Here is a 23,844-nt window from a genome sequence, read left to right as displayed (position 1 = left end):
GCCTATTTTTGGAAAATGTGGCAACAGAATGCTGGGAATACCAGGTGCTCTCCGATCTGGGCACTGAGCAGACCCAATTCACTAAGCACTCAGGTGCTTTCTGTGGCTTCATATCATGTCCTGATTTGAAGAGTCATATTAAGAGATCATGGCAGTACAAGATAACAGCATATCAAGTCTCCTAAGGCACTAGATGGATTCTTTAGCCTTGAAGGACCAGAACTGGACCATTTAATGAATCTGTGTCACTAGCCTATAAGGATTCTTTCTTACTTCCTTTTCAGGCTATTAACAATAGGGATGTATGAAAATCACTTACCTTTTCACGGATTCTGTCCATGGTGGGGGAGAGGCGTTCCGTCCCTCTCCCCAGAATGTTCGACGTGGGGGGAGGAGATCCAGTCCTCCCCCCAGGAATCCTCGACGGCCAGGTGTACTCCGTGGCAGCTCCACAGAGCAGCCAACCAGGCCCAAGCCAGGGCCATCCGCAGCTGGATTTCCGGCCACGGAGGGCTCTGGGTAAAACAAACAAACAAACAAACGTGTATGCAAATGGCGGCGGCTACGACCGCCACTATTTGCGTTCCTTATTTTACACCTTATTAAATATTTACGTAGACTAAGATGGCGAAAAATTAGGAACGCAAATGTAGCCACCACCATTTGCGTAAGCGGTTTTTTTTTTTTTACCCAGACATAATAGGCTATGTAAGTCTTTACATAGCCTATCACGTCTAGGGGCGGGGGAAAACACAGACTGCAAATGGCGGCGGCAGCAGCTGGTTGGAAGACCAGCTGCCTCTGCCACCGCCGAAGCCGCTGCTGGAGCCGCCGCCATCCGAAACATCCACCCCAGGTAAGTCTCGTCCTGGGGGGGATGCGCGGGGGGTGGGGGGGTGGCAGGCCATTCCGCAATGGATTTCAGGGGGCCGAATGCACTCGCATTCGGCCTCACCGAGATCCGTCACGGAATTCTCTGACATCCCTAATTCACGAAGCTTATTTGAATGTCCGTAAAAATGGCACCAAATCTGCAGGTACCACCACTGTTGAATTGGTTCCCAGGTCCCTTGCCCTTCCAATTAGATTTAATAGGCCATTCCTCCAGCTTTTCCTTGATACAAGTACAGGAAGCATCTTCTTGATGGGAAACGTTAGAAACCCTGTTGGTCCCTAATCACACAACTCACGTTCTTTTTGGTAAGCACACATTTAGTGCCACCTCAGTGCTGCCTAAATAAACAGCACATGTGAAATATGCTTTGTATCAGTGAATATATTGAGGCAATGTTATGCTTTGTTATGATGTTATGATCATCCCCGAGTACAGGACACGGAATCATGGGCTCAAGTTACAGTAAGCCAGGTTCCTGCTGTACATCACGAAAACCTTCCTGACTGTTAGAGCAATACGACAATGGAACCAATTGCCTAGGGAGGTGGTGGGCTCTCCCACACTGGAGGCATTGAAGACGAGGCTGGACAGCCATCTGTCAGGGATGCTCTGACTTGGATTCCTGCATTGACCCCTTCCAACCCTACTATTCTATGATTCTATGATTCTATGATTCTATGATTCTATGATTCTATGATTCTATGATTCTATGATTCTATGATTCTATGATTCTATGATTCTATGATTCTATGATTCTATGAACTCATGGGGTGAAAGCACCGTGAGTGAAAGCACCGAGGCTGGCAAGGAGCAAACAGAGATAGAAATTAGTCATCGTGCTCCTCTCAGAGTAATATGTAGAGAAAGAATGGCAGTCTCCGTTTCTGTTTATAATGATCTCATTTAAGATGATTATATTGTACCATTCAAATGGCAAACAACATTAATTTCTTCTTGATCTCTCTTGCCGTCTGCAGATACTTCTCCCTGTAGGCTTGATGGTCTGCATGGATTTCTGATAGGGATGGGGGAGAATTTCTCCCCGAAACTTCAGGGGGCCGAGTGCCAACGTATTCGGCCCCCCGAAGTCGTTTCGGGGAGAAATTCTCCGCACCCCCCCTGCCCCCCGCACCCCCCCCCCCGGGATGGGACTTACCTTTCCCGAATGTCCCTCCCGGCGGCGGGTCCTGGCGGCAGTTCGGCAGGTCTTCGTCAGGGGCGGGGGCGGCAGCCGGTCTTTCGGACAAGACTCACTGTGTTGTCTCTTAAGGGTTTTTGCTGCCACCACCCATGCGGTTAATCAGTCTTGGCCTGGAAATGTGGGAATCAAGATCTGTGGTTCGTATAGATGGGGAAGGAAAGGGCCCTTTTGGCATCACTTCTTTAATCTCCACCGAAGTGAGTTGCCATGTATCCCCGACAGTCCAGCATCAGAGTAGTAACACCCTTAGGCAAGGCAAAGGAATTAAAATTAATTCCAGTTTCTGGTGGAGTTTCTTTCTGCAAGAACCAAGCAGCGAGGAACCACAGAAATGGTGGGTTGTTTTAACTATGTATATGGTTGAAACAAAGAATACACGAGTATTTTCGCCATAGTCTGCGTAAAGATTTATGTAGACTACAGCGACCAAATAAGGAACGTGAATGGCGGCTCCCTATGGGGGCCGCCATTTGCGTACGTGCTTTTTTTTTTTTTTAAGTTACCCGTGATAGGCTACGTGACGATTAACATAGCCTATCACAGCTGACTTTGCAGATCTAGCTGTGATAGGCTACGTTAATCGTCACGGGGGCGTGTTTGTTTGTTTTTGAACTTTTTATTTCACGGCCGGGCGAGGCGAGGCACCTCCTCCCCAGCCTGAATTTCGGCCGGGAGAGGCGGGAAGCCTCCCCCCCTGGCCTGAACTTCGGGGGGAGCAGCGAAGCGCCTCCCGCCCACCGGGAAGCAAGCTGCGAGACCATGTAAGTGGCTTTCGTACACCCCTACTCCCAACTTTATGGCTCCCTTCCCCGTAGGATTCAGTTTAAAGACCTCCTGATGAAGCTCTTCATACTGTAGCCAAACACATACTTTCCAACCCTGGGGAGATGCAACCCATCTCTTGCCAACAGTCCATCTTCCAGGAAGTCTAGCCTGTGGTCCCAGAATCCAAAATGTCTGTCATCGGCGATAGTCATTCGTCCCCAGTCATTCACTCAGAGTATTTCTCTTTCCCTTTAGATCCTCTTCTACCTCCTGGAAGGATGGATGAGAAAGTCCCACGCTGACTTTCCCAGGAGTACTCTAAGGGCAGCTGCCATTAGTGTCTTGGGTCTTCTATGGAGATGGAGAGCTACTCCAGAGGATTGCACGAGGCCCCGAGAGGAACAGATTGCCCTTCCCCAGAACCCCCAGAACCGGAGATGGGCAGTTTGTACATCACTAACTACAGACAGAGGTCTCCAGAGAAATATTTGGATATTTGGATGATTGGTTATCCTATAATTATACATATTCTTGAGTGTTGGTTGAGTTCGGCATTAGGCCTGAGAGAACAGTAGCATAGAAGGGGCAACAGCCAGAAAGTGCATCTAGCAGCTATCTCTGATGCAACGACACACTCTTAAAAGAAAAAAGAAAAAAAATTGTGGACAGGGGATGTTGGTTTTCCTGACAGGGGGAGATGTTCAAGGGTCTTCTGAATTGGGGGTGGGGGAGATCAGCATGTTTGAAGACATCTGTTTTTTCAGACTGGTGGTGTCTGTGGTAGAGGAACAAAGCAAATGTTCATATACTGAACTTACTATTGTTCACACTATTGTACTTTGGGCCCATGAACCCAGGTATGAAAAAGGATATTCCATGATGCTAGGAGGAGGCCTGTTTCCTAATGCGATAGATTAACAGCAGTCAGGAAAGTCTGCATGATGAACTGAATGCACTAAGACACAAGGCAGTTTAACCCCCATTGAAGCTCAGCTGAACAGGCGACTTAGGGAACATCAGAGTAAGGGGTGCTGAAGCTTTAGAACCAACATTCCGATGAAGTCAGGAATGAAATACCCTTGCAGAGTTTTTGCAAGAAAAACATCCTGCTGGGTTTGATAGTCTGATTTCAAGAGGGCAGCCCAGTCAGTCAAACTGATCCAGGGCCAGAAGGCACATACACAAAATTGTTATTGAGAGGAATGAAATGCTTTATAGATACACCGTGGGTGGGAGCAGGCACATGCAAGCTCACTGAGTGTGAGGATGAAGTGTCTCCACCCCGTGACCAAGAGTCAAGGGAAAGGGAAGCCCACTCCTGAGTTCAGCAGCATCCATCCAGGCTCAGCAAGAGGGCAAGGTGGCTTGGCTAGTTGACTCTCCCCCTGTTCCTTGTGCTTGTAGTGGTGTGGGGGCTGGGCAGAAGTCCTGGGGATGTGCTAGGAGGAAAGGTCTCATGACCGGGAGGGAGGACACTCATTTCCAGAAGGCAAGGTTGCAGAACAGGAGAAGCTGTGAGAGGCAGGGCGCTTTGTGGATGAGACCTTCAGGGCTGTGATAGCAGCATTCCAATCTTACCATAACAGTTCTTCTGCATTTGTAAAGAATGAGGGCTTCAGGGAAGGAGGGTGTTGCTCTGAGAAAGGGATCCATTTTTCTGAGGACAGACAGACATCTTATGTCCTGGGGGATATGTTTCTACAGGCAGGGTGGGGGTGGTCAAGGCAGTGGAAGGTTTAGCCAGTAGAGAAGCAAGATGGGGAAATGTTATGAGGAGATCGTGGAAGCCAAATGGAGGTTGCAAGCTAGCTCAGTGTCTGTTTCAGGTAAATTAGTTGAAAGCACTCTTAAAGAAAGAAAAAATGTTACACTGAAAGACAATTCCTGATGAGGAAGAATCAATATGGCCTTTAAAAAGGTAATGTGTCTCTCACAAAAATTACAGAGACCTTTGGCAGTAATCTCCCTGCATCTTGGAGAGAATTAACCCTCTTGGTGAGGGTTAGCCTCCTTTTCCCTGGTTTTCCTCAGCATTTTTGCAGAGCCATGTTAGTCCACCGTGGCTGCTGCCGTGAGTCCTTGCATCGGGCAGGGCCCCATCAACTTCTATCATCCTGACAGTGGTTTGTATATTGTGGTTATCCTAGTGACATCAGTGGAAACCCTCCACAATCAGTCCTTGGGAGTGCAAGCCTTGTCTCTTCATTGAAGCCGAAGCTGTGAGGAAGCAAATGCTTGGACGTATGGTATGCCTCTTGCCCTGGATTCTATTTCAGGATTCAGATGGAACATCTGCCTTTGCATTTCCTAAGAGCTCCATGATATTGCATTGAATTCTATGTCTACAGATGAGAACACAGTGGACTGAGCTGTTCCTGTCAAAAACAGTAACTCTTGACCAATATGTGTTGTTCTGGGACCACTTCTCTCAGTTTAATGTTTAGTGGAAAACACATGCCTCTGCAAAGCCATATCATATAAACGAAAGCCCTCAACAAAAACTTTCACTGCTTCGACAGGAGAACACCTCTGAATGCAAGGTAAGCAGCAAATGATCATTTTCGGATGTCCATATCAACAAATTTGAAGATGTCAATGTGAAAGTCTCTGAATGTATGATCAGTAGCAAATCATCTTTTTTCTGATGTGAATATGAAAATGGTTTGTGGTTACATTGATCCGGAATGGGTCATGCTAGGTAAACCCATTTTGAGTCATGACTGGTGGGTGTGGCCCCTATTCTACTGGGTTGCCCTGTCCCCAGGAATTATTTACAAAATGTGTATTCTAAAGTATATTGCAGGGCCCAGCTTCCGTTTCCCTTCCCTTGGCCTTTCCACTGATCAGTTCTTGACTGCCTGCTTCATCCATCACTCCTGCCTTTGCCTTACGGATTCTTCTTCCCCTCTTCCATTATCTCAGACCTGTCTGCCCTTCTCTCTGTCGGTCCCATCTGCATACCGCTCTTCCTCATGTCCCTGACTTGAGTCACTTCTTTGGGTTGCCATATCTTCCCATATCTTCACATGCTTCCCAAAGTCCAGGACTGCCATGCCATTGTATGCCCAAGCAGAGGCTATGCACATTATTGCCTGTCCCTGGGGGTCAAAACTCATTCTTTCCCAGTCAATCCATAGCCATCTCTGCCTCTTGCCATGTCCCAAACCACTCTGGACTGTCAAGGAAGCCTCCTGACAATCAAGGGTGAATTGAGAAAGCCAGATTTCTTCCCTGCCTCCTACATGCACATTAAAACAGAGCTCATTTTTGATGCTCTCTTTAACGTGCATATTCAGCTTGAGCCCGATGAGGATAGTCAGAGACTCAGACCGACACCATCTCTGATCGCAGCTGGAATTGATCCAGCCATGCTAGTCAGTGCAGAGACATGGGGTTCATCCTATTTCCCCCAGGTATGTGCTGGCCCTCAGTCTTGTGCTCCTCTGGGAAGCTGAAAAACAAGGGTGCCTTTCTCGTGGGCAAGAGAATGGAGTAGTGTTCTACATGCTGCCGGGGAAAAAGCCTCCTTCTGCTGCATTGAGCTGCTCAGCAAGCAAGTTCTGCAATTGGAGAACTGGATGAAGAATCTCTTTCCCTCCCACTGTGTAAAGCTGGTTCTTCTCCCAGCTGCACGTGCATCAGATTGCTACCTTACGTAGGGGATCCCCCGATGGAGTCTGTGCATGGCAAATCAGAGAAGCTAAAATGTGTCCCGCTTTCTGGCCAAGTGCCTGCAAAGCAAGTGGCCAACAAAGGAAAACCTCCTTGAGAGGGTACCTCTTATTCAGGGTGGGTGGGCTGTGAACGGATGCCAAAGCCTCCTCTTTTGGGACCATCCAAAGCATTTTCTTTTGAGATTCGCTGATGGAGCATGTGAATGGCAAATATGTTCCACTTTGTGGTCAAAGTGCCTGCTCAGCGAGTTGCTGCCAAAGAACACCCTCCTGAAGAGGTACTTCAGGGCAGGTGGGCTGTGAAGGAAAGCAAAGCCCATATTCTCTCTCTTGCCCAGGGACTAGCCAATGCCTCATCAGATTGGCAGTGCTGGTCTGCAGCCTCCTTTCCTCTCCGCCCGACTTCCATTGGTGCTGGCAGTGGCTGGGCAGGGCAGGGCTTGTCTGAAGAGAACTCATGGGGATGCCTGCCACCTCTCTGTCACCTTCACTCCGAAAGGGATTTCTCTAAGTAGCAGTAGGCAGGTGGAGCCCACTAGGACCACTTGCTCGGATTTCCAGATTTGCTCCAGGTAACCTTTAGCTTTTCCATTCAATCCAAAAACTTGAGGTGGGGAGGGGGTTCTCCAGCGGACTCAGCTGCTTTCGACCACCTTTGCCAACCTGTGGTTCTTCTCTACCATCATTTCCCTTGTTTCTAACCTCCCTCTCTCTTTGGCTTTCACTCCTGTTCCCCGCAGTTGGCCAACACCTCTCCCCTCCGATCTGCACTCCTTCCTTGGTGGACTCCTTCTGTCTCCCCGCTCCCCCATTCGCTTCAGTCCACTCCTGCACCACTCAAACTGCTCTGGCTGGCATTAAATGAGTAAGTCTGGCTGGAGAATCCTTGGTGGGCTTCTTCTCTCTCCTACCCGCAAGCTGCTTTGGGTGAGTTCTTTCTTAGGACTCAGCTCCCCCCCAAATAAAGTCACAGGGCAATGTCCAGTGCTCTAATTCTGCCAATGCAACTGTTTCCCTCAGTGGAACCATGAACAGAGAATTTTCTGCACCTAACAACCTCTTACACATTGCGAAATCCTGGTGTGGAGGGATGGGTATCTTTGTAGCCTCTGTACAATCTACTGCCTCCACCTTCCCTTTTCCTCTGTCCCTCTTCCCTACATAAGCATTGCTCCCACTTCAGGTTGGTGTGATTTCTCCTGGGCAACCTGAGTGCTCATTCCAGTGCTCCTGGGCTGGGAGGGTGGCTACTGGCCACCTTTCGGGAATTGCCAGCCAGCATTGGCCTGTCCAACCCCTGCAGGGCAGGTGGAGCTCATTCCAGCGCTCCTTCACCAATGCCCTCAGCAGCTCTGTTTGGCTTTTGCATTCGGGAAGTGGCTGTGGATTGCACATGTGCCTGGGGTTCCTGCCATGTGGGGTGTGAGCCGCTTACTCCCGCTGATCCTCAAAAGCCTGTCTTCTGGGCCAGCTGGACTCATGGTCTTGTGTGCCACCAAACAGCTACAACAGCAGCGGCGTCTCCAGCGCAAAGATCAAGAAGCCATGTGTGGCAATGTGGCTGGCAACGGGAAGTGGGTGTTGGCTGGGGACCATCTGCCCTGTTAATTATCTGCTAATGTGCTTGACCATCGATGGTGGCTTCAGCCCAACCGTCCCTGTGCACCAGCAGGGGTTACTTCACAAGATAAGACAGTGCAAGCTCCACTGCAGGACAGGTGAGGGTTGCTGCACATGCTCAAATGAGGCTGCTGGTGTGGGAATGAGATTTGTAAAATGGTCGAAGCAAGTGCCGACATCTCTTGAAAGTCACTGGTGGGATTTATGTGTATATTGGAGTAACCCTGGATTTGAAATCCTGTGTTTGATGCTTGGTCCCAGTGTTGTCTTGGCTATTGTTATGTCCTTGCCTTGTGTTTTTGCTTTGAATTGAGTATGCCAGCTTCATACGGTATCTGTTTTAATATCTCCATGGACAGCAGGGCATGTAGGCTTAGCAAGTGATATGATTTGTTTTCATCGTTTAATGGACATTTACATATTGGATCTGCGAAAATGCATGGGGTGGAGTGTCTTGGATTTGTGTCGGAAGAATGGCACAATTTAAGACAAGTACATAGGGATTAAATAATTCCCAAAGGCAAGTGAGGGCCCTCTGTTGAGGATATCCTCAGAAAGCAATTCACACCATCGAGCCCTGAGGGGGAATATACCCACAGACCACAGTAGAGATCCACGAAGAAATCAAGTGTGTCTGCCATAATAATATGAAGTACAGTACAAACAACCATCTTCAATTATATCTTTCGAGTCTGAAATTGAGAATGTCATCTTGTCTCTCCAGATCACTGCCAGAGGAACACAATGTCCATGTTCTGCTTGTGTTTGCTCCTTGCCAGTTTCTGCGCTTGTGCTCACTGTCGCCTTGGTCACCAGGAGGACAGTGGAACCCAGCCTCCCACTGAGGGCCACAGCAGTTCGCCCTCTCTGAAGATCACCCCTGCCAATGCTGACACCTCTGTTGTTCTTGAACGGTAAGTCAGAAGAACTTTGCACTTCTAAATACAGTCTTGTGTTGCTTTTCGTATTGCTCTTTGCCAGCATTTAGATGGCCAGGGTTTAACCCGTAGTCCCTGACACATTCCTCTCTGGAGTTGTCCTCTGAGCATTGTAAGCTTGTGGGGGGGGGTGAAACTACCTGAATTTTCTTACAAAATGTTTTAATTTCATTTGGAGACTTGCTGATAGACCCAGCTTTGCCTGGGATGTAAAATTGTCATTGGCACTATTTGTTAGAAACACATTAAGGTAGGTTTACGCTTCTCGGAAAGGCTCCATAAGAAAGGGGGAAAGGAAAATTGAGGGGATGTTCTGTTTCTTTTTTTAATTTCTTATAAAGAAGACACAACACAATTTTTGCTTATTGTTAGAAAGTAATTCTGGAAGCTCTTACTGTACGTGGGAAGAACATGGAGATTCCCTAGCAGCATGATGGGCGACATGATGGCGACGGCGCCAACAACTATGGACCTAAAGTTAAATATTAGGCAAGTAGAAGTTCATTGTAAGGCTTGTTTATAAACAACATTTGTTGTTTTTCCAGTTGGAGCAAAGACATACAACTGAGTCGGGGAACCCCGTTTTTTAGGAGTCATGTTGAATCCACCAGACTTGATTTAAAAAGCACAGCAATTATAATGAGCAGACAGAATAAAAAAAAAACACTACTAAAAATGCAAGAGACTGAATCTGTAAGCACTACTACAATATAATCCACACGGAGTCTCATGCCACTAATAAATGTTCAACAGATGCTCTAATAACACTTTAGCCCTATTCATAAGAGACTAACAGACATGGTTGCCCCATCTCGTTCTATAGAACAATTTGGAAATGTCTGGAATGCTACCCACCTTCACCCTCACCTCTCAGGTGTGACTACTTGTGTGCAGGGCCATCTTTAATGTTAATGGGACTCGGGGCAAGCATCTGTTTGTGGACCCCTAATGGCACAACACTTACTGCATCATACGCAGCTGAGATTGTTTTTAGAGTCCAGCACAGTGTTTGGTTTGACATGAAGCCTTATCACAACACTGCATTAACACTATAAATGGTTTCAGGCTTATGGCACATTGTCCACACAGAGGGTTTTTTTTAATGCTTTGTAAGCTTTAAAGTTCACCAAAACCTTGAAATATGTCACCAAAACCTAATCCTCTTCAAGCCCCATTCTCTCTCACACCCAGTGAGCCACCAATGGACACCGCCTACAGCAATGTACAACTGGAATTCACATCACCCTACTGTACCCCCAAACAAACCCTGCTCCATGTCCCATGTTTCACCAAAACTTCTCCCTACTTCAATGTGCTGTGTAAACATCTGCTTGACCATGAAATATGACCATGCCATGTACTACAATGTGATGCATCAGCCTACCAACTACCAGATAACTTGCAAATCCTTTACGTCAAACCCCAGCTACACACTCAGCTCAGTAACCTGAAAAAAGGTCACCTCTGCCACCTTATACATTGAACTCTGCCACTTAGGGTTTCATTCATGACAGAGGGAATTGCAAACTTAAAGCCAAAGAAGCTGCCTTGGGAAAAATCCTCAGTTCAGCCACACGTAAAACTCCGCTATTTTGCCCTTCATTTTACAGTTCCCTTCTCAATTCCCCGCAGTTCACTCTTTCATGAATAAAGCCCTAGGTCTCCACTCCACTGTCTCATGCCAGCCCCTCACACAGGCGAGCACACGCCGCACCACATTTCACGTTAGTGCTAATCACACACCACCACCAGATACATCTGGCACTGAAAGGGGTAAAGAGATTTAACACGAACGTCTTGCTCGCTGGGTATTGCAGGAAGAGGGGAGAGAAACTCAATGGTCTGCGCAGTCAGAAAAGAAACCCTGAGTAATGGGAGGGAACAAATGGCAGCCAGCCAATCCAAGGTGGATGAGGTCAGAGTGAATGGCAGAGAGACCAAGAGAATGAAAGATGGCCAGTAGGATGACTGATAGCTGAAATCAGAGACCTGGCCTGTGCCATGATTGAGAGGGGGCACTTGTTAGTAAGGGAAAGCATAAAGACAGTAATAATGCAAATTATTTGCAAATAATTAACCACATTTGCAAATTATTTGCAAATGTGGTTAAGATCTTACTTACAAAGGAATCCAACAAAATTCTCCTCCAGGGCACAGAGCTTATCAAATAATCCCCACCCCCTGGAGGAACCCATGGAGACCCCACATTTGAACAGAAGGAAAATAACCAGAATGTGACAAAACTAAAATACTGGGCAAATTAAAGACGGATGAAAGAAAATGCCTAAGAATTCATAGCTGATAAACTAAAACTAATGAAAAAAATTCCATGATCCTATGCTCCACATTTTATAAAATAGCATGTTAATGGAACAAAAAACAAAAAATGTCAGGGCAAAATTAGATTTTAAACTATCCCTTTTCTCTGATACAACTAATTGAATTGGCCTTATTAAACGTAAAGCATACTCTTCGTAATGCCGTTTAGACAGTGGTGATTCTTATTCAAGATGTTTATCTCCTTGTTGTATCTGCTGGCAAGCTGTCTAGCTTGTTCCAACTTTTATTGAGCCAACAAGGTATGCTTCCATAAATGTCTTGCATTTATTTATTTTGTGTTTATTTATTTCATGTATATACCGCCCAATAGCCAAAGCTCTCTGGGCAGTTCTCACACACACACACAATTTAAACAAATACTGAGGGAGAACTCACGTGAACTGCAATACCGAAACCACAAGTGAAAAGGTGTCTTTGCTGGTCTACCATCCACATTGACTATAGAGGGCATGAGCTGAAACACTGGAAGACTTAGTTCCTTCCTTAGAATGAACAATTAGATTTTAGATTAATCATCCTCTGTCCTGGAATACATTTTATTAGATTGTTCCAAGGCAAAATCTTGACAATCTTAGGAGGAGATGCACAATTGTCCTCCAAAAACAAATCACTAGTGAATAATTTGAACTACTACTATGCCCAAACAGCAATAGCTGGGCTCCTGCTCTGTCTCATTTTGGCCTATATGCCATTTAATGGGTGTTGTGTTTCTTTTGGGAGCGGGGGCTTGGTGTGTGTGTTGAGCCACCTCTAAAGACTATCAGTATTTTTCTGGTAGTTTTTTTTTTCTTTTTCTTTTCTGGTAATTCGGTGTCTTCAAAGAGGAACAGGCTACAGATACTCAGTTAGAGACATGCTACAGAAACAGGGATATCAGACAGCAGTGAGCTCAGAAGAAGTTGGAGCTTTGCTTGCCCCATACATCGGTGTACTGTAACCATGAGCATCCTCTGCTGCGCCAGATAGGAGTCCGGCATCTGGTGGGCCAGTTCAATGACTGGGGACCAGACACCAGTTTCCTGATGACACAATAGCACCTGCACCTGGAAGGCCACGTTGCTTGTTTGGAAGGTTCTCATATTTCATCTTTCTATTCAGATCCTCCTCATTCTATATCTCAGAATCACCTCATTTGTGTAGAGATAAAATAGTGCAAAAACTGGAAGGGTAAATATGTTAAAGGGGAATTAGGGGAGATGGAGGTCTGGAGCTCCTCACTAAATGTGTCATAACCATGTTCCTAGTGCTTGCTGGACAGGGAGGGCGATTCAGAAAAGCCACCGGATGTCTTAGAGCTTGAATGGGAATCTGTAACAGCAGAAGGGCAATTCAGGGGGCATCACATTTCTGTGGGGAACATCAGTTTGTTAGAAATGGCACATCTGCCCTGGAGTCCACAGGGGATGCAGCTTGTTGTTCAATAGCAAATGTTGATTTGGTTGTCCAAATCACCTTTGTAAAAGGGATCCAAATCCAGATATTAATTGTGTACGATTTTGTGTACGAAACGCAAAAAAAGGTCTCCGGGTTGTATCCTGTATCCAATGGTGCTCCTTCTCCAGCATGGTGCTCTAATTCTGCCAATGCAACTGTTTCCCTCAGTGGAACCATGAACAGAGTATTTTCTGCCCCAACAGGCTCTTACACATTGCAAAATTCTGCTGTGGAGGGATGGGAATCTTTGTAGCCCTCTGTACAGTCTACTGCCTCCACCTTCCCTTTTCCTCTTTCCTCCCACTTCAGGTTGGTGTGATTCCTCCTGACTAACCTGAGTGCTCCCTCCAATGCCTCTTGGCCCAGGAGGATGGCTACTAGGGATGTATGAAAGTGACTTAACTTTAGCAGATTATGTTGATGGTGGGGGGGGAAGGGGCTCCGTTCCTCCCCCCCGTAATCCTCGTACCAGCTCTCCTTCACCAACACCCTCAGCAGCTCTGTTTGGCTTTTGCTTTTGGGAAGTGGCTGTGGACTTGCACGTGTGCCTGTGGTTCATGCCATGTGGGGTGTCACCTTCTTACTCCTGCTGATCCTCAAAAGCCTGGCTTCTGGGCCAGCTGAACTCATGGTCTTGTGTGCCACCACACAGCTACAACAGCAGCGGCTTCTCCAGCGCAAAGATCAAGAAGCCATGTCTGGCAATGTGGCTGGTGATGGGAAGTGGGTGTTGGCTGGGGACCATCTGCCCTGTTAATTATCCGCTAATGTGCTTGACCGTCGATGGTGGCTTCAGCCCCACCTTCCCTGTGCACCAACATAGATAAGACAGTGCAAGCTCCACTGCACGACTGGTGAGGGATGCTGCACGTGCTCAAATGAGGCTGCTGAGGTGGGAACGAGATTTGTAAAATGGTCGAAGCAAGTGCAGATGTCTCTTGAAAGTCACTGGTGGGATTTATGTGTACATTGGAGTAACACTGGATCTGAAATCCTGTGTTTGATGCTTCGTCCCAGTGTAGTCTTGGCTATTGTTATGTCCTTGCCTTGTGTTTTTCCTTTAATTGAGCATGCAAGCTTCATATGGTATCTGTTTTAATGGCTCCATGGACAGCAGGGCATGTAGGCTTAGCAAGAGATATGATTTGTTTTCATTGTTTAATGGACAACTGCATATTGGATCTGTGGATATTCACGGGCTGGATCGTCTTGGATTTGTGTTGGAAGAATGGCACAGTTTAGGACTAGAACATAGGGATGTACGAAAGTTAACCACGGATCTCGGGTGGCGGAACGGCCTGCCACCCCCACCACCACCCAGCCCGGGACGAGACTTACCTTGGGCGGATCTTCCTGGGGGCAGCGGCTCCGGTGGCAGCTTCGGCGGCAGTTTGGTGGCGGTTCAGTGGTGCTTCGGCAGCGGCGGCAGCCGTTCTTCCGACCGGCTGCCGCCTCCGCCAATTCCAGTTTAAAAAAAAAAAAAATGGTAGGCTATGTAAAGATTTACGTAGCCTATCACGGCTAGGTTTAAAAAAAAAAACCGTGACAAGCTATGTAAATGTTTATGTAGTCTATCACAGCTGACTTAAAAAAACCCCTAAAAACGCACGTACACAAATGGCGGTGGCCATGGCTGCCGCCATTTGTGTACCTTATTTTGGCACGTCTTATTCTACGTAAACATTTACGTAGACTAAGACGGCGAAAATAAGGGGAACGCAAATAGCGTAGCGTCCAAGCTATTTGTGTTCCCCTTATTTTCGCCGTAGTCTACGTAAATGTTTACGTAGACTAGACGTGCCAAAACAAGGAACGCAAATGGCGGCGCCCATGGCGCCACCATTTGCGTATGCGCATTTTTTTTGGTTCTTTTTTACTCAGCCATGATAGGCTACATAAACATTTATGTAGCCTATCACGGCTGACTGCAGGGACGCAAACGGTGGCGGCTATGGCCACCGCCCTTTGCATCCCTGCTAGCCAGTGGCTGGATGTCCGGCTGCTGGCGGAGCTGGCCGGCAGCTCCGCAGAATCGCTGCGAAGCACAGCCAGCCAGGCAGGATTCCAGGGGGGGGGAGGAACGGCGCGCCTCCCCCCCCAGTGAGGATTCCGGGGGAGGGACGGAACGCCTCCCCCCCAACCATAAACATAATTTGCAAAAGGTAAGTACCTTTCGTACATCCCTACTAGCACATAGAGATGAAATAATCCCGAAAGGCAAGTGAGGGACCTCTGTTGAGCATATCCTCAGAAAGCAATTCACACCATCGAAGCAACAGGGAGAAGTACCCAGAGAAAACAGTAGAAAACCATGAAGAAATCAAGTGTGTCTGCCATGGGAATATGAAGTACAGTACAAACAACCATCTCCAATGATATCGTTCTACTCTGAAATTGAGAATGTCATCCTGTCTCTCCAGATCACTGCCAGAGGAACACAATGTCCACATTCTATGTGTGCTTGCTCCTCGCCAGTTTCTGTGCTTGTGCCCACTGTCGCCTTGGTCACCAGGAGGGCAGTGGACCCCAGCCTCCCACTGAAGGCCACAGCAGTTCGCCCTCTCTGAAGATCACCCCTGACAATGCTGACTTTGCCTTTCGATTGTACCGGGAGGTTGCTTCTGAGGCTGCTGGGGAGAATCTCTTTTTCTCTCCTCTGAGCATTGCCACTGCCTTGGCCATGCTCTCGCTGGGGGCTAGATCGACCACACAGAGTCAGATTTTGTCAGTACTTGGCTTGAACCAGACAAGGAATAGTGAGCAGGAAATATGTGACTGTTTCCATGATCTTCTCCTCATGGTAAACAATCCTCAGGCTGAAATTGAGCTGAGCCTAGGCAACGCCCTGTTCACAGATGACAAACTGAAACTAATCAAAATGTTTGTGGATGACATCACCTATTATTATCAGGCAGAGATTTTTCCTACTGACTTCAACAATTCTGCTGCAGTGGAGGAGCAGATCAATAGCTACATACACAAGAAAACCCATGGCAAAGAAATCGATAGTATTCAGGGTCTCAGTTGAGAGGCTGTCATGGTTCTTGTCAACTCTATGGTCTTGCAAGGTAAGTCAGAAGGACTTTGCACTTCTAAATACAGTCTTGTGTTGCTTTTCTTATTGCTCTTTGCCGAAAATTAAATTGCAACGGCCAACGTAAACATTTACGTAGGCTATCACAATATTTTTTTAAAATCGAGCCGTGATAGGCTACGTAAATCTTTACGTAGCCTATCACATTTTTGTTTTTCTTTTACTGGAAATGGTGGTGGTGGCAGCCGGTCGGAAGACCGGCCGCTGCCGTCACCGCACCGCCGCCTCACCGCCGCACCGCTGCCGCCGCACCGCCGCCAAATCGCCACCGGAGCCGCCGCCGCCAGGAAGTTTTGCCCAGGGTAAGTCCCATCCTGGGGTGGGCGGGGGGGCAGACCATTTCACCACTGATTTCGGGGGGCCGAATGTGCTGGCATTTGGCCTCCCCGAGATTTGTGGTGAAATTCTCTGACATCCCTAAAGAATTCATAGCTGATAAACTAAAACTAATGAAAAAATTCCCTGATCCTATGCTCCAACTTTTATAACATAGACACCATGGGCAGAGCAAAACTGTCCTTCCCTCTGCAGCCCCCCACCCGCACCTGAAACCTACTTCAGAAGTTTGGGGGGACTCCAGAGGAGATTTCTGGGATATACAAGGGCTGCAGAGGAAAGAATGGGAAGCTCCCATTGCGTGAGTGGAAGTCCGTTCATGTAATGTTGGATTTAGACGAACATAGCTAATTTGGACTTTCACAATATTATACTGAACATGGGTAGGAATTACATATTTTGTGGGTATTTTCAATACTTATAGTATAATGTCACCTAGTAATTGTAGCTCTTTGAATGTGATGTTGGTATTCATGTTTTTCTCTCTTTTTGTATCTCTTTTGTTGTTTTTGTTGCAAGTTACATCTAAATTCGAGGAAAAAAGGGAGGTTGTTGTCGATATTAGTAGTAGTAGTAGTAGTGGTAGTAGTATTATACTTACATACTTACTCACCAGTTCTTCTCCTTAGTTACCAGGTACAGATGCCATTGCATTCAAGGTGTGTAGAAACAGAAAGTTGTAGACATCTTGATTAGGAGCACTTTGTAACCAATGGCCTTGCACTGAAACCCCGTAAGAAAACATGAGATTGAAGTGTAGGTTTGTCATTCAAAACCGTCTTCCAAACTGGAAAATGGAGAGCATTTAAGAGTGTGAAAATCATATTCAAATCTGGAAAAGTCTGTTTGTGTGAAAAGCCTTTTCATCGCTGGCATTATCACGACATTTGGCACTCTACAATAAGATGTGTTCCCTCGGACTTTTTGCAGCTTCCTGGCGAGAGCCATTCAATCCCATGTTAACGAAGGAAGATGACTTCTTTGTGGATGTGCAAACAACAGTGAAAGTTCCTATGATGCACAGAGATGGCATGTTCAAGCACTACTACGACAGGGATCTGTCCTGCCAGATGGTGCAGCTCCCTTACCAGGGCAACGCATCGGCGCTGTTCATTCTGCCGGGCCCAGGGAAACTGGAGCAGGTGGAAGATGCTCTGGGGAAGGAAGTGTTGCTACGATGGCTGAATTCCTTGAGACCACGGTAAGCCAGTGTGCTGCAGAGGATGGGATGTGAGATCCGGACTGGTCCTGACCTGATTCCAATCCCTACTTCTGGGGGACACCGAACCACTCCCCATCTCTCAGCCCAGCATACTTCGGAGCGCATATGGCGCAGGACTAAATCAGAGGAAAGGGGAACTGCCTGTTCAGCCCTGCTGTCCACGGAGGAAAGACCGTAGGAGGGGAGTTGGTCAGTGGGTGGGTTGTGTAGGCACCAGTATGCCTGCAGAAAGCTCCTTGGGCTCATGAGAACCACTGGCGGTATCCTGTCTACGAGAAGGAGAAGCTCAATTCTCGTGTCACAGAGGCATTCTGTTGGTGTTTGGGGGCAGGCGAAGATCCGCCATAACCAAATAGGGATGTCAGAGCATTCCGCCAGGGATCTCAGTGAAGCTGAATGCCAGTGCATTTGGCCCCTGAAATCCGTGGTGGAATGAAGCCCCCCACTCACGAAAGGCACGCGAAACGGAGCACTTACCTGGTGCTGTTCGTGCACCTTTGTGAATGGCAGTCGCATCTGCGGCCGCCATTCGCTTCCCCATTTAGGCCATGATAGGCTATGTAAATGCAGGGACCCCATTTGTGTCCCTGTGGAGGCTGTGATTTGCTACATAAGTATTTACGTAGCCTCTCATGGCAAAACCAGGAAACGCAAATGGCGGTCACTGTAGATGCCACCATTTGCGTTACTGGTTTTTTTTGCCGTGATAGGCTAGGTAAATATTTACATAGCCTATCATGGCAAAAAAAGAGGGGTGCAAATGGCATAGCAGCCGCCATTTGCAACCCTGTCTTTCACCATGATAGGCTACTTAGATATTTATACAGCCTATCATGGCCAAAAACATGAACGCAAATGGCGGCGGCCATTTGCGTCCTCAGGCTCCAGACACCTGCGAATGCACCCGGCCGGCGACTCGGTGGAATTGCTGCAGAGCGGAGCCATCCAGGTTAGGATTCCATGAAAAGCCGACTTCCCCTCTCCTGACAAACCCAGGTGGCGCTCCTTCCCTCTCCCTGCAGAGGAGGTTTCCCTCCCAATGGATGCAGTCAGGGGGCGGGGCAACATGTTAAAGTGAAAGGTGATTTGTTAATTGAACTTAATTACATTTTGACAGGGCTATGCTCAATGGTCTCTGATCAGGCACACTTGAAATTGAAAATGAGAAACTCAATGGAAAAAGAAAAAGAAAGGAAGAAATATAATTAATAAGAAATCAGGGCCAAGAGACATTACTTTAAAGATATAGCTGGCAGCTATACTCTTATTTTTTTTTCATTTTTACTCTACTGCAGGCACAGGGACCCAATCTAGATAGGGATGCTAGCACTGGGGTCTTTAATCTTTGCCAAATTTGGATGAGGGGGCATGTGAATTAAACAGCTTCCCCCTCAAATTATTGCAATTTCTACTGCAAAATAGTGATTCATCCGCTTTATGGATCAAGACCTCCTGAACCCTGCACTTCACTCCCTGCAACTGAGGCCTGCTATCTGCTGTACTGATGTTTGCCTTTCAACGCGGGCGCAGGAAAGAATACGTGCATCTTTTTTTCAAGAGAGTCAGAGTTCCCTTTACCTGCCAATGCCAAATGGCTGTTGGGTGAGCGGAGGGAGTGTGATTCTGCAGAGAGACAGGGCACACAATTCTCGTGCAGGTGTGTCTGTCCAAAAACAGTGATTCTCTCTCAATGCTACAGGTGTTTGAGGGCCCCTCGAATTCCCTGCCTGCTCAGACTCCCGAGCCAGCCCTAGGATTCTCTGGGCTGGGCTCCAGGGTGGCAACTCCTGCAACCAACCATCCAAGTCGTCTACCCCATCTCTACAGTGTGTCTTGAATGTATTATGCATGTTCTCAGACTCACCATCCTTTGGGTCTTCTTTCGACAGGAGAATGGAGCTCTCACTTCCAAGGTTTTCGATGTCCGGTAGCTATGTTCTCGATGGGATATTAAGAAGATTGGGGATTACAGATGTATTCACAGACCTTGCAGACCTATCTGGAATTACTGGGGCACGCAACCTGAAGGTTTCTAAGGTATGCCTCTTCACACTGATCATACTAGAAGCACTGAACCAAATAATCCGCACTGTCTTTCAGGTGAATGTTAGGCTCCAGTTACACTGCTGTCTCAAGCTAAAAAAGAACGTGAGATGGGAATGAGAGTCCTTGCATCTGACTCTGACGTCCACTTCACACATGAAGTTATTCCCCACGAAATAAAGAAAATGTGCACATCCCCTTCCAAGTGGACAGAACCGCATCAGTTCCAAATGGGCATAGTGCACATTTATGCATCCTGGCATGTGTGGAAAGTTGCACATGTTTTCTTCCTACCAGAAGTTGCACACAAAAATGTCATTTCTGAGGTAGCCGTTAGGGAAGGTCACACACACCTAAGCAGAGCCATGGAGATGAGCTACGGAACACCTACGGAACAACCACGGCTCTGCTTAAAGCCTGTGCCAACTCTGTGATAGGAAAGGCTCAGTGCCTCACTCCAGTCCCGGGACCTTTCAAATGCTCTGGCCACCCGCTCCAGAGGCCAACAGACATTGTTCAAGGCTGTGCACATGGAGACACGTGTTTCTGAGTCTGAGCAGCGGTATTGCCACCTTCCGCTGAGTAATGCAGGCCAGCTATCAGTTGGAATGCTTTGCTACAAGTTCGCATCACTCTGTGATGTAAGCAGCTTAGGACTAGAAGCCAAGTTAATACCATGCTTGGAATTCTTAAGTCTTTCCTCTGATTGCTCAAAAAAATCGCCCCCTCACCATGGATTGGCTTTTGAAACAAATGGCAAAAACTTCAAATCCTTTTTGAGCCAATGTGGCAGTGGGGGTCAGTTAGTGAGCAAATATACTGGAACAAGATGTGAGATCCTCTGATCGATCGGTAGGTCACGGGTTCAATTAAAGGAAGCAGAGAGTAAATGGACCATTTTTGCAGTGGGGGATATAAACACTGCTGTTCCCTGAGGACCTGATTTGAGACCAGTGCTGCTTTTTCGCTTGTTGGTGGATGACCTGGGCTGAAGCACGATCACTTCAAACTATGTAGGGTGCTTAGAACAAAGTGTGATGGTGAAGTGCTCGAAAAAGTTCTATCAGATCTCTATTAACTCATGGGCATTAAAATGGCCAAGGCAGTTCAAAGCAAGAAAGTCTAAAGTGATTCCGTTGGGGCAACACAACCTAACTTCACATGTACACTGATGGGGTCTGACCTGTCGATGACTGACCAAGAGGGGGGTGCTGGCACTGTGGAAAATAGCTCAATGAATAGGACCCAGCGGGCAGCTGCTGTGAAAAAGCTGAATTCCATTGTATGGATCATTTAGCAGGGACATCAAATTCCCATTTCCAAAATCACGATGCCTTTCTACGAACCTCTGTTGTGATAACACTTGGAATACTGTGTACAACTCTGATCACTGCTCCTTTAAAGGAGGTGGTAGAGCTGGAGAAGTGACAGGAACAGACAACCAAAATGATCAAAGTGCTGAAGCAATGAAGCGAGGAGGAAAGGTGATGCTATTTGGCACTTTTTAGCTTTGGTGAGTGAAGGGGGAGGAGACTGATATGCACGAAATTATGCAGGGTTTGGGGAAATGGCTATGGATTCATTGTCCTTCTTCTCTCATAATACCAGCACCCAGGATCATCCCATGAAGGTGAGTGGTGGGATATTCTGAACAGAAAAAGAAGGGAGCAGTTCTTCGCACAGCACCTAATTAATCCATGGAATTTGCTACTTTCAAGAGGTAGTGGTAGCTGCCAACATGGACTGCTGAAAAAGTGGATTAGATAAATTCAATGAGGATAAGACCATCCCTGGCTATTAGCCATGCTGGCCGTGTAAAAACTCCCATGAGAGAGGCAGTATGCCTCTCGGTGACACTTGCTGGGAAAGATGAGCAGAAGGATGCTGTTGAGCTCTCGCCCTGCTTAGGAATGGGGGAACCTGTCCGATTCTCTTTCACCTGCTTTTAATCTTTTTAGAACATCTCTCCCTATCATGAAGAACTTCGCACAGGTTTTTAAAATCTGATGGGAAATTTACTGAAATGAAATTGTCACCCATAGCCAAATTCAGTATGTAAAGCTCTAACCTGCCAGCCATATGGCTGTTAAAGATCAGGAGCCTGGAATTCACACCCTGACATGTCTGACCTGGCCAGAGTTTTTCTGCTTTTGGGCAAATGTGGCCACAGAATGCTGGACTAGATAGGCCTTTTCTTTTAACTTCACATCACTGGTCTCATGTTCCTGTGTGCAGTTTGAGGAAGGGTGGTTATGGGAAAAAACCCTCATTCGTCCAGTCAAATGGGTGCCAAAGTATGTCTTGCACAACCCATTAGGAATGGTTATATTTCTTATTTCTTATTTAGTATTTAGTCAGTACATTTGTTTACGACCTTTCTGCCATGATGGAATTCAAGGTGCCATATATGGGAATACCTGGTCCTCTCCCATCTGGGCACTGAGCAGACCCAATTCACTAAGCACTCAGGTGCTTTCCATGGCTTCACATCACATCCTGGTTCAGACAGTCTTATTAAGAGATCATATGAGATAACAACATATCAAAGTCTCCTAAGACACTACATCGATTCCTCAGCCTTTAGGGACCAGAACTGGAGCATTTAATGACATCAGTGTCACTAGCCTGTCATGATTCTTTCTTACTTCCTTTCCAGGCTATTCACAAAGCTTATTTGAATGTCCATGAAAATGGCACCAAAGCTGCAGGTGCCACCGTTGCTGAAATGGTTCCCAGGTCAATTCCAACTGAAATTAATTTTAACAGGCCATTCTTCCTGTTTATCATTGAAGGCGATATAAGAAACATCTTCTTGATGGTAAAAGTTAGAAACCCTGTTGGTCCGTAATCACACAATTCATGTTCTTTTTGGTAAGCACACATTTAGTGCCACCTCAGTGCTGCCTAAATAAACAGCACATGTGAAATATGCCTTGTGTCAGTGAATTTATTGAGGCAATGTTATATATTTCTAAAATAATTATATGCTGTTGGTAGGGATGTACAAATCCCTTACCATGTTCTGCTGAGGGGCATCCGTGGTGGGTAGGAGGCGCTCCATCCCCCCCCCAGAATCCTCGATGGGAGCGGGAGGTGCTCCATCCCTCCCCCCGGAATCCTGCCCGGCCAGCTCCGCTCCACAGCCAAGCCACAGAGCCACCGGCTGGCTCCGGCCACCCGCAGCCGGACATCCGTCCGCTGGGCAGCCCTGCAGGGATGCAAATGGCGGCTGTCGTAGCCGCCGCCATTTGCATCCCTGTATTGAGCCATGATAGGCTATGTAAATATTTATGTAGCCTATCATGGCAGGGGGAAAACCCCAGCATATGCAAATGGCGGCGGCTACTGCCATTTGCGTACGCTGGTTTCCCCCCCCCCTGCTGTGATAGACTACTTAAGTATTTACATAGCCTATCATGACAGCTGGAAGAAAAAATTTCCCTCTTCTGTGATAGGCTACATAAATACTTACATAGCCAATCACGGCAGGAGGAAAAAAAACCCAGCGTACGCAAATGGCGGTAGCCGCCGCCATTTGCGTACGCTGGGGTTTCCCCCCACCGCCATGATAGGCTATGTAAATACTTACATAGCCTATTACGGCCTCCGCAGGGACGCCAATGGCGTCTCTGTGTTAGTCGTGATAGGCTACGTAAGTATTTACATAGCCTGTCATGGCTTGAAGAGGATGAAGTGAATGGCGGCCTCAGGACGGCCGCCATTCGCAAAGCAGCATGGACGGGATCAGGTAAGTAGTCCGTTTCACACGCCTTTCATGGGGTGGGGGCAGCGGGGACTTCATCCCGTGTGCCTTTCTTGCAGGGGGGGCGGGGGGTGGGAGGCCGTTCCGCCAGGGGTTTCGGGGGCCGAATGCCAGTGCATTCGGCCTCACTGAAATCCGTGGTGGAATTCTCCGCCATCCCTAAGCTTATCACGTCAAAAGACAGGACGCAATGGTGTAGTGGACGCCATTTGCGGCCATAGAGCTGGTAGATTCTGGGTTGGTTCCAATCATTACACACGATAACATTAAATATTATATTTTATTCTTTTTCGAACTATGCTGGTTTTTTTTTTAAACACAAAACAGCACAAACCATTGGCACAGGTTCAGACGTGATATGAGAATTTAGACTTTTTGGCCTTCGCAAGGCCTCACCTGAGGGGATGACACAAAGAGTGTGGAGGCACACATCTCGAGATTCGTGGCACAAAAGATCACAAAACAAGCACAAAACTTTGGCATTAGTTCAGATGTGAATGAGAATGTAAGAAAAAGTTG

At 47.2% G+C, this 23,844-nt stretch overlaps 1 protein-coding gene across 21 annotated transcripts; it reads left to right on the top strand.

Moving 5' to 3' along the window:
• The first annotated feature begins 5,367 nt into the window (after window positions 1-5,367).
• LOC146342931 (alpha-1-antiproteinase-like) lies at window positions 5,368-22,493 on the top strand. Of its 21 annotated transcripts, none has more exons than XM_084806378.1 (6): window positions 5,368-5,401; window positions 8,972-9,069; window positions 9,470-9,582; window positions 17,228-17,498; window positions 19,409-19,556; window positions 22,219-22,493. In XM_084806378.1, the coding sequence occupies exons 4-6, from the start codon at window positions 17,254-17,256 to the stop codon at window positions 22,408-22,410; spliced, it is 585 nt and encodes a 194-aa protein (XP_084662504.1). In that variant the 5' UTR covers window positions 5,368-5,401; window positions 8,972-9,069; window positions 9,470-9,582; window positions 17,228-17,253; the 3' UTR covers window positions 22,411-22,493. The 21 variants fall into 21 exon arrangements, with proteins under 21 accessions (XP_084662504.1, XP_084662499.1, XP_084662496.1 ...); XM_084806373.1 differs by having other exon boundaries at window positions 9,466-9,582; XM_084806370.1 differs by having other exon boundaries at window positions 8,935-9,069; window positions 9,466-9,582.
• The last annotated feature ends 1,351 nt before the right edge of the window (window positions 22,494-23,844 follow it).

The sequence above is a fragment of the Heloderma suspectum genome, chromosome 6 (assembly GCF_057233095.1).
Source record: "Heloderma suspectum isolate Gila_16-S chromosome 6, 16-S_ref, whole genome shotgun sequence".
Taxonomy (NCBI): Eukaryota; Metazoa; Chordata; class Lepidosauria; order Squamata; family Helodermatidae; genus Heloderma; species Heloderma suspectum.
The sequence above is the reverse complement of the archived record's forward strand: the minus strand, read 5'-3'. Positions and strand labels throughout refer to the sequence as shown.